The sequence below is a fragment of the Nothoprocta perdicaria genome, unplaced genomic scaffold (genome assembly GCF_003342845.1).
Source record: "Nothoprocta perdicaria isolate Ctin4 unplaced genomic scaffold, notPer1 scaffold_39, whole genome shotgun sequence".
Taxonomy (NCBI): Eukaryota; Metazoa; Chordata; class Aves; order Tinamiformes; family Tinamidae; genus Nothoprocta; species Nothoprocta perdicaria.
The window spans coordinates 445,941-456,622 of record NW_020455632.1 but is presented as its reverse complement, the minus strand read 5'-3'; the positions used below and the strand labels follow the sequence as shown (position 1 = coordinate 456,622).

General features: G+C 41.2%; 1 protein-coding gene across 2 annotated transcripts in view; it reads left to right on the top strand.

Annotated features, from left to right (window-relative positions):
• The first annotated feature begins 29 nt into the window (after nt 1-29).
• Nucleotides 30-10,682, top strand: part of PTCHD4 (patched domain containing 4) — a 76,815-nt gene continuing 66,162 nt past the window's right edge. Inside the window, exon 1 of one of the 2 annotated variants that reach the window (XM_026044904.1) lies at nt 30-597. In XM_026044904.1, the coding sequence (XP_025900689.1) occupies nt 172-597 (426 nt within the window). In that variant the 5' untranslated portion in view covers nt 30-171. Of the gene's footprint in view, nt 772-10,682 lie in introns of both variants that reach the window. The other variant, XM_026044903.1, reaches the window with a different exon arrangement.

Genomic DNA, 10,682 nt, shown 5'->3' with positions numbered 1-10,682 from the left:
CCCCTCACCCGGGTCGCTTGCACCGCCGGCACACACACACTCGCACACACCATTGATCAATATTTGGCTGCCTTGCTGCAACTTGCTGCAGTCTTTTAAAGGAGTAGTAGCGGGAGAGAGGGAGAGCGAAAGGGGAACTGACAGGAAGGGGTAAGGAGCTACACATGTCACATGTGCTTTCTAAGACGGCCAGGAGCATCTGCAGGCTGGATCTGGTGGAGGATGCTGCGGCAGGTGATACACAGAGGGCTCCAGTCGTTTTTCTACAAGCTGGGCTTATTCGTGAGCAGGCATCCGGTGTTTTTCCTCACTGTGCCCGCAGTCCTGACCATCATCTTCGGCTTCAGCCTGCTCAACCGCTTCCAGCCTGACACTGACCTGGAGAGCCTGGTAGCCCCCAGCCACAGCCTGGCCAAGATCGAGAGGAGCTTAGCCAGCAGCCTTTTCTCCCTCGATCAATCCAAAAGCCAGCTATACTCGGACTTGCACACCCCGGGGAGGTATGGCAGGGTGATTCTCCTCTCCAAACCCGGAGGCAATATTTTGCATCAGGCTGATGTGATCCTGCAGATCCACCGAGCTGTGCTGGAAATGAAGGTGAACTACAAAGGCTATAATTATACTTTTTCCCATCTGTGTGTGTTGAGAAATCAGGATAAGAAATGCGTGCTGGATGATATTATTTCAGTGCTAGAGGATCTGAGGCAGGCTGCCCTCTCCAATAAGACAACAGCCAGGGTGCAAGTGAGCTATCCCAACACTAAATTAAAGGTATGCTCTTACTGCATGCTTTTGCCAATTAAAGAGGCAGCACTTCATTTCTTGTCCTAAACAGCAAAGAGAAATATAATCGTATCTCTCTCTCTATATATATATGTAGATATGTGTGATGTGAGCTTTCCTCGGGAAGCAGCTGAAAGTGGTGCCTTGCTGTTGTTCGGGGTGAGGAGGGAGGGTGGGGGAACCGCACGCTCGCAGTCCTGGGGAAGCAGAAACGATGAGTGCCGGGGCTGTGAGACCTTGCAATGCCTTGAAGGGTTAATGCATCTCGGGGAAAGGGGCAGGAGGGCTGTAGCTCTGGGGAGGCTTGAAAGCTGGGGTTTCACTAGCACCTATTCTGACCCCCCTGCTATGGTAGGGTAATTTGTCTTTAGCGTGGCCAGAAATGTTTTTCCTTAAATGCACAGTGAGCTCCTGGGTCTCCTTGTCTCTGTGAGTGCGGTAGGAGCAGCAGGATGCTTTCAGGTATCCAGCTGTCTTATTCTTCTTTCTTTTCCTTCACCTGCATGCAAAGAAGGGGAAGGGAGGTGGAATTTTTTCACTCGGTGTGAAAATAATTAGTTCTGCCACTGATGGATGGGCTTGAGTTTTGGGATGGATCCCATCAGGCTTCCTGCAAAGGCGAAACAAGGTAAAAGGTTGAAAGAAGTTTCAAGCTTTCCAACTGTAGGAACAAACAGTTCAAGACAATTAATCCTGGGAATGCAAACCCACACTGGCTTTGCCCTCTCCCTCTCATCAGGACCCGTTTGGTTGACCAGGACTAACTAGCTGGGAGCAAATTAGATGCAAAGTTTGCAGGCGACTGGTGGAAGAAGTTTCCATAAATGATCACAAACCACCAGGTTCCTCTAAGCATTGCACCAGAAGAAGATTTTATTTAGMTGAGTTTAGCAAAACCTCACGGCACACAGTTTAGGCATGGTCCTAGGGAAGAGGATATTATCCTACTTTTAAGCCAGAGAGGCTCCTAGTGGAGAGGATCCTAGTGGATCTTTTTGTCCAAAAGATCCTTGGGGAGCAGGGAGGCACCATTGTTGAAAGTCCTGGCCAGATACTGAAACTATCTAGTTATCTCTTCTTTTGTTTTGTATCAATTACCAGGGGAAAAAAAAAAAGTCATTCCCTGCCCCCAAACCAGAAAGTGAGAAATAGATTGATTTTATTGGTCTCTTTGGCTCAGGAAAAGGGTAGGGTGAGACACCTGGGACTTGATCCCCTTGTGCTAGATATGGYGKTTTTTTTGGGAGCAATTGTGACTTTGTGTGTGTGGAACTGCAAAAGTGTCCTCACTGCTGCCCAAAAGTACTGAGTGCTCAAAACCCCAAGGAGCTATCCCATATTAAACAGCTTCAACGTACACTGTGTATTTTAGTTCACTGTGAAGACAGCCCTGCTATTACATAATAAAAATGCCTTCTTTCTGGTTTGATTAAAGTCAGAATTAAGCTAATTGAATAGAGACAATAGCTAATCTGGACAAACTTTATCAGCAACTGGGTTTATAAAGAAATAGTCATTCTACCTCTCCTAATTCAGATTCAGTTCCTATGCATTAATTAATTAATGTATAGGTTTTCTTTTTTTCCCAAATTACAGAAGTCCAACTCTAAGGAATGCTGAATATCAGACTAGCACTTCTAAATTCCTCATGGCACTGCGTATCATTTTTCAAAGGAAAGAATATATGCCCTTAAGTATGTGCTTTTAAAGTTGGATGGAGCTGGGAGCTTTCTACCTACTTCTCAGGAAAGGGAGGTAAAGCAGCCAAAATCTGTGGCTGCACAAAWGCTAATGATGACAAGCAGTTTCTATGGAAAGGGAGAGTTTTTGGTGTTGCTGGAATGGAAAAACATGGGCCACCTCAGAAACAAGCTTTGGCAAGACTTTTTCTTGCCCGTTTATTAAGGACTTKTCTGTGGTGCTGTGGTCAACCCAGGACCCAGGCTGGCCTTGAGTGACCAAGGGTCCTGAGTTCCACCTCCTCCAGCTTCTGGAGCTCCAGATGCTGGAAGCAAAGTACTTTTGCTCCTTCACATGGATTAATTTGCTTGGCAAGCCCCTTTTTCCATCATTTCAGTGTCCTGTCTACCAAGGCATCAGTGCGAGGAAGCTGGGGGCAAACAGATGTTTGYCTGATCTCCTGCAAGCAGTGACCAGGTCCTGATTTGAGCTGGGCTTCCAGGTGTATTTGCTACCTCTCTTCACCTCTGCTGCTTGCCCCAGTGCTGTCAGGATGTATTTGGACAGAAACACCTTGTAAGACTGCACTTTCAAGGGAGAAATCTCTCTGGCTGTAGTTATGAGATTTTTTTAAATTTAGTTTAGCTTGAATCATGAAAGAAAAAAAAAAAAAAAACAGCTACAACAGGATCCCTACTGGGAATGCAAAAAGAGAGGGCTACATCGGCTAACTTTGCTCAGTATGGTGCAGAGCTTGTGTCAGCCCATGCCCTTGGTGTCTTTCTGCAGCCATAAGGACACAGCAGGGTCATCCAGGTTCACCCACATTCTCAAAGGCCATATAGCTTAGTTAATACTCGTAGATTTTTCCATGTCTTGTTTTCTAATAGTGGCCTCAGACTAAATAAAACTCTTCCAGGAACAACACAGGGAGTTTATAAACTGGGAAGGTGTCCCAGATATGCTCATCTGCAGCCGATGTGGGGTGAATGTCAAACTGTACTTATCTGAGACACAAAGCAACCATCTCAAGCCATTCCAACTCCTCTTCCTCTCCCTCCGGGAGTTGTAATAGTCCTTTTTTTTTTACTTTTTTCCTCCTCAGACACTGTGAGTTGCTCACACTTTGTCCCTTTTCTTGCCATCTGCCCAGATTTATTAGATAATCTCAGGCAGGTAGGTCAGCTGAAGGCTGACTGCAAGGGAGCTCCTKCCAGAACTTTCACAGGAGCTTTGGGCAAGCAGCACGAACAGTCTGCTCTGCTTGGGAAACAGCTGTTTTGGGGGCTGCAAAATTTAATGCAATTGCTCAGGTTTTCCTTAGAAAATCTGCTTATGAAGGGTAATGATCATTTAATCATTACCTGCTGTAGTACTGGAGCAGCTTTCAGACATGGATATGTCTCTTCACAAGCCCTCTGTCAATATGGAAGCTCTGTTCTCTCCATCAGGAGCAAGTCTGCAGCCCAGTGCAGACTGTGGTGACGTTTCCAATACCCAGGAAGGGTTTATTTCTGCTATGGCAGTGGAGGGGTCATGGCAGGCTACCCTATTCCTCTGGGGGGACAGTTAAACCAAGTAGTATGGCCATGCCTGCCCCCCTTGCTTGCAGGACCCAGGCGAGCTTGTTTATGGTTATTGTTATGCTACGCTGCAGTCTGCAGCCCAGCCAGAGCAGTGACTTGTCCAAGGTCACACCGATAGATGGATAAAGCAGGAAACCAGAGCCAGATGAGTGGATTCTTGGATGGAGCCTTTTCCTTAAGTCTTGGAGCAAGATTGACTGTGCTCTCCTCAGCCCGGCCAACAGAGCGAAATTCTTCTACTTGACGTCTGGCTTGTGCCCTGAACTCGAAGTCCACACTGAGCAATGACCCTCAATCATCAAATTGCTTAACTGTAAGTGTGGTCCCTGGCAGAAATGTAGTCAGTGGGCAGCCTTCCAAGACGTCKGCATGGCTTGGGAATTAGTGCACATCAGGGATCCGATCCCAGTACATCGACTCTGTTCTGGGAGTAAAAGAAAGCATCTGCGTGGGTATGTTGTGCCTTTGCCCTTGGGGCCAGAGTATGGACTGTGGTGCATTTTATTTCTTAGTATAGACAGAATTATTGATTACAATGGGATTACTTCAGGTGTGCAGTCAGATACGAGGAAGGAAAGATTTTTTAACCCTGATTTGTCAATAACTTCCCAAAATTTGCTGTCCGTTTCAGTAAAATAAAACACTAAAACACAGTCCTAACCTGGAGAAAAACAAAAGCTCACAAACATTTTTTTTCCCTATATTTCACCTTTACTACTTCTTTTCATATTTATTTGGTATTTTTTCCTGAGAAAACATAATAACTCAGAATTTCTTATCCATCTGAGGTCAGAATGAACGTGGCAACTACTGGTTTAAAGGAGCCTTTTTGAGCTGACTACTTTTTGTAACACCTTCTCCAATTAGTTAAATACCAGTCGCTTATGAACACTAGTATAAACAGCACATGGTAAAACAGACATCTCTATTACCACAGTGGTGATAGGCACATCGGCTGAATATCAAATGTTTTCTTGCTATGTAGAAAAGTTACTTGCATTCACTCAGCATATCAAAACTGACAATTGCAGATTCAGCACTATTTAGATTCATAATTGTTCTCATGTTAATAGTTGTACTTTTAAATGAGCCTTGCCCCATCTGCACTTGAGGAGTCTTTCCCAGAAGTCTAAAATTAGCACCTCCTCAGATGTCTCTGAGATATCAGCTGCCGAAACGGGACAGAGAGTATATTGAATCCATTGGACACGTGCGTATGAGTAATATCCAACAGTAATAATAGTTAGTAATAACAAACTAATTACTCCACATGGAAATCAGGCTCAGTGTATGAGATTACATTCGCTCCCAAGACCTGCTTTTACTGGGCAAGTGTCCTCCAGATGCTTCCTCTGAAGCAATGAAGCTCTGCACTGGCTGCAATGCCACCCGTTCCAAGGCAAGTCTGTGGCTCAGGATCCTGTGAAATGCTCTGCAACTGTCAGAAAAGACTCAGTCAAACCATATTTGTAATTTTGGAGCAGGGAGAGGATCAGGAGAGGAAGGCTGGAGGCAGCTGATAGTTTTAATCCTAGTCTCTCGGATCAAGGCAGGATCAGGCAAGCTGAGCATAGAAAATGTTTGAAGGCAAATCGTTTTTTTCTGTCACCAAACACCCTTGCCCTTCAGACGGTGTTTGCTCACTCTCACGGGGTCCTATGCTGTGTGCTAGGCCTGCTGGAGATGTTGCCATGGTGTGAATTATAATAATAAAGAAGCCATCGGAAGATAGTTAGGGTAGAGGGTGAAAGGAAGATTTAAGTGAAAGTCCCGTCAGCAGTTAACAGCTGCTCATCACTATGAATCTGCACCAGATATCCACAACCAGTGGCTGAAAGTCGAAAGTTCAGTAATGCTTCCCTAACTTCCAACAGTAACTACTGCCCTTTGGGCAGAAAATTCTTCTTTTTTTCTTTTAAATCTCCTTTATTAAATATTCAGAGTTAAAATATTTTCTTGGTTCTATAATGATCAGAGTGCTAAAAATGCCTATTTTACTCTGGGGTGCTCAGCCTGTGCTTCTGCTGTAACATGGCACCTCCTCCTAAGCTCACAAATCCACATTCCTTTCCAAAATTTCTTCCAAGTCTCTTACTGTGCTGGCTATGGTGACTATTGGAGGGCTTTGAATGCCTGGACTGGTGGAGGTTGGATTCACAGTGCATTGCTATTCTTGCCCTCCACTAATCTCAGATCCCACCGTGCTCTAGAAGCAAGAGATAAGCCTTAGTACAATAAGGAGTGCAATAACCCGTGGCTAGAATAAAAATGTTTAGGGGAGCAGAGAAAACAAGAGTAGAGATGAGTGGAGAAGAAATCCCTAAAAAAATATTAGATGATCTTAGCTGGTGATCAAATATGCAGTATATGAGAAAAACTGCAAAGAAAATAGTAGAAAAAAAAGGTATATTTATATATAAAAATATATTATATATATATATGTACAATATATACTATATATATATATATACACACACTTATGCACAAGGTAGGTGCTTAAGCAAAACAGAAAATTTGCCCTTGGATGAGACAGCCTCACTTTCCTTGCACCTTGTGTAGTTGTTTCCACCAGTGTAGGACGAGTGTTGTCACACTCCTGGGGAAGTGCTATATTTACCACACACAGGGGCTGTATTTTGGCATGGATGTGAACATAAAGTGCACTTACACTCAGAAGTGGCCACTGAAGTTTCAGCTAGATCATTTTCTTTCCGAAGGTACAGTATTCCTGAAATTAAAACCTCCTGTAAAACCTCCTGTAAAACCTCCTGTCTTGCCCTTAATTTAGTCTTGGAGGGAGAAATGAGAACAGCAGGTGCTAATAATATTTCATTTTGATATGCCCACAAAAATATTCTTTTTTTTGTATTTGTTTTTTTGTGTTGAAATGGCATCTTCTTCAAAAATATTTAGCTCCAAATATTGTACTGCAGATTAAAATACAAAGTTAAAATACAAAGTAAAAAAAATTTAAAAAGTTATTTTAAAATAAAATATTTTCATTTGCTCTGAAATTAAATAAGTCTTGGAACTTTTCCCTGTGTTAAATTTCAGAATTTGAGGAAAGGATGTTCATTCTGATTTAAGATGAACACAATATTCTGATTTAAGATGAACACAATATTGGAAATCTTTATATCCTTTAAGAAGCAGATTTTCCATCCACTACTCAGGCCTTGTAACCAATATTGAGAGGTGTATTTGCTGTATGCTGTCCTGGTGTAGAGTAAGAGACATCTCTGCTCTGGAATGACAGACTAAGCGATCCTTGCATTTAGATTTCTGAGCAGATTTAGTTTGTCAAATACTGCACTCCATCACAAAGAAAAATTTTGTTAGCAGTACTTCATTATGCAACATGATTTCTTCTTTGAAGACGTCTGAGAATTAAGTATAAATTCCTGTTTTTCCAAAGCTTTTTTTTCATGTTTAGCTTTGGCCCATTAACTAAATAAATTCTCAAATTCAGTGCTGAGCACAGAATATTCATCTGTGCTTTTCTTCATAAAGTATTTGATTTGACTTGTATTTTTGACTCACATGCCATGAAGTGAGATTTGATTCACAGATGAGTACAAAATATTCTCCAGAAAAGACTATGCCGTATATACTTGGAGATCCATATGGCAAAGCTGCTTCTCTTCAATCAGATTGCTGCAGTGTGATATGAAAGCTCCACCAGAAGTGCTTCTTTCTTAACTAGTACTAATTTTCCTATGTAGAACCTATTTTCTATTTGCTGCATAAAAACCACTGGTCAACCAGCTGATGCACAACAGGTCAATCATTTCAAATTACATAGAATGCTGGGACACCAGCAAAAAAAGCATTTTGAATATTCACAGATGTCTTTCCAATGTATTATTTCCTTGAGTTTCAAGAGAAGCAAAGTATTAGGTTTTATCTCCATCCCTCAAAATAAAAATCACCAGTCTGATGTGCTTAAGAGTTCCCCATTCTCCTGAAGTATTACTTGATATTTTATTTTTGAAGAGAATTTAATTCAAAATATTTTTTTTCACTTAAAAGATCAAGTTTTATATCGTTACAGCTTTTGATATCTTCTTACTTCAAGTATAATATTTTGGAAATGCAGGAAGAAATATGACATCCTTGCAGAGAAAATATGTTATATAAATACCAACTGTACTTGCATATGTTCAGTGGTATTTTCATATAGACACCTCAAAGTGAAAGCTAAAACAGGTTATTTGTCACTACTTAACAAATCTGAAAAATATTCCTTTAGGAATGATTCTGATTTTTTTTTTTTTTTTTTTTTTGTGGAAAATATTACCATTCTTTGAAGGAGTAAAAATGACAGGAATAGTAAAAGGACAGAATAGAATATGTTTTTCCTTACTTTAGAGCAGCTACATAAAATGTGACCAAGATAAAGAACATCCAGAAAGAAATTTAAGGACTCAAGAACCCATTTTCAATTGGGTCTTTCCTATTTCGAGGACAAAATATTGTACTGAAAGGACATTCCGTAGGCTGTTTTGTGAAGTGACACTGTAGGGACTGGAATGGTGATTTTGATGCAGGACTAACTATCCAAATATTCACATTCTGCCGTGCCTTGGATGCTCCTCTCCCTCATGTTGTCTTTTTCCCTGTAAAGGCAGGCATGCTATGACACAGCTGGAGAAACCTAGTCAAAAGAAAGCAATCATACACCTCTTAATCATAAGATCAAGAAGTCAGAAATCAAAAAGTTTTATAAGGTCAGTCTGGCCCCTTCCTTGGCCACAGTAGGATTATGAGGAAATCCTAATGGAAAAAAAATTATCCAGATTGTCTTGGATGGAAAATCAGTCATGTGGGCTGATTGGAAACTGGCTGGAAGGCTATAAGCAAAGAATCATGATAAATGAGAATCTAACAAGTTTATAGGAGGTATCTTGCAGGGTATCTGGAGAATTTGTGTTAGGTCTGGTCTCATCTAACATCTCTRTTAATTATTGGGAAGTGGAATTGAATTGCACAGGAATGAAATTCACAGATAATATTAAATGGGGAGGAGTTGTCAGCACCAGCTGAGTCAGAGAATTTACACAGTGAGAACTGGAACGGTTAGAAGCCTGAGCAGAAAATAAAATAATTTTCTGAAGAGTTTCTTTAGCTTCTGCTACCCACAGCACAATCTAAGGCCCTCCCCRTACCTCCTTTAGAAGCAGATTCCCGTTAAATGCGTTTTACAGACACTGAATTCAAGATACTATGTTTAGATGATGCCACTAAGGTGACAGATGGATTTGGTCTTTGCATCCCCTACGGATAGGGCACCTGATCCCTGATATTTCTGACTGATGCTGTTTTGCAAGCATGAACACATCACTGGTGTGATGCTGTTCGTCCTTCCACTTTTTGGAGTCCACCTTTTGTAGGAAAAGATCATTCCACATCTGGGGTTCAGACAGATTTTTGGTGACTTTAAGTGACATAATCAAATATATATATATATAACTAACCTAATCAAATAATCAGAAAAGCCCTGATAAATTTGTGTCGCCTTTGTCTTTTTGTTATTTTTCTGGAATGAAATGTCTGCTGCTGTTGATTAGCAGGATTTTAGACAGGCCAGCCTTGAAGATGTTCTGTCATGTTGTGTCTTCATGGCAATTTTTCAGGTTTTGTTCACTGGATGGACTGTAGAGCACTGTTCTCCAGGACTTTATATTCAAACATTCTCATACCCCTAATGTCATAAATGAGCTTCATTCTGCCCCTGATGAATTTTTTTCATTCATTATTGAGATTGTGACTGTGCCAGAGAAAAATTCAGAAAGGGGAAAAGGGTGAAGCCTGAAAGAAGGCATCCCCCTACCACCCCATCCTAAGCACCTGTGGCAGGAAGGGATGGAGTTTTATCACAGATCACAGATCACAGATGAAGTGCTTAACTTGTGCATTTAACTTTCAGCCAGGTAAAATCGGGTGAGATGAATCCTACCCTACATTCATTTCATATCACTGAGGGGAAAGAAAAAATCCACCAAATTTCCTAAAGTAGAGGAATATGCTAAACTTGATGATCTTTATAGCAGGTTTATGCTGGGTAAAATGCCTCTGAATGAGCTAGGGAACAGTCTATATTTGACCCAAGTTGARTGAGCTCTTCTCAGTGTTATTTCAYGGGGAAATTCCCGTTTTGCTCTGCCTTCCTATCCCATTGCAGGGCTGTCTCTCACCAAATCTCTGTAAGACCTTTAGAAGACTCTTTTGGAAATTACTATGAGACAGTTGCAAAAGATGTAAAATATATTCATCTGAATATGGAATTAGCTTCCACATGAGGAACTAGAATTAAATGCCAACTGCCTGCAAAATAGATTGCCAGATATTGACAGTTTATTGCAGTGGAGAGACTGAGATTATGCAGATGAATTCTGAGATCCTCTCTGGCAATATTTTACTATCTGATTACTCTTTGGCTTATTTCATCTGAATTTTCTCTAAATATTTATTTCTTTGACATCCAAAGGTGACTACTTCACCAAAAAGTTCCACCAATTGCAGTTATATTTATCTATATATCTATGTATCTATATAGATATTAATAAGCCAATTCTTCCTGTTTTGCCAACACCAAAAACTTTCCAAATAGATGATGCTAATATAAACTGCAAA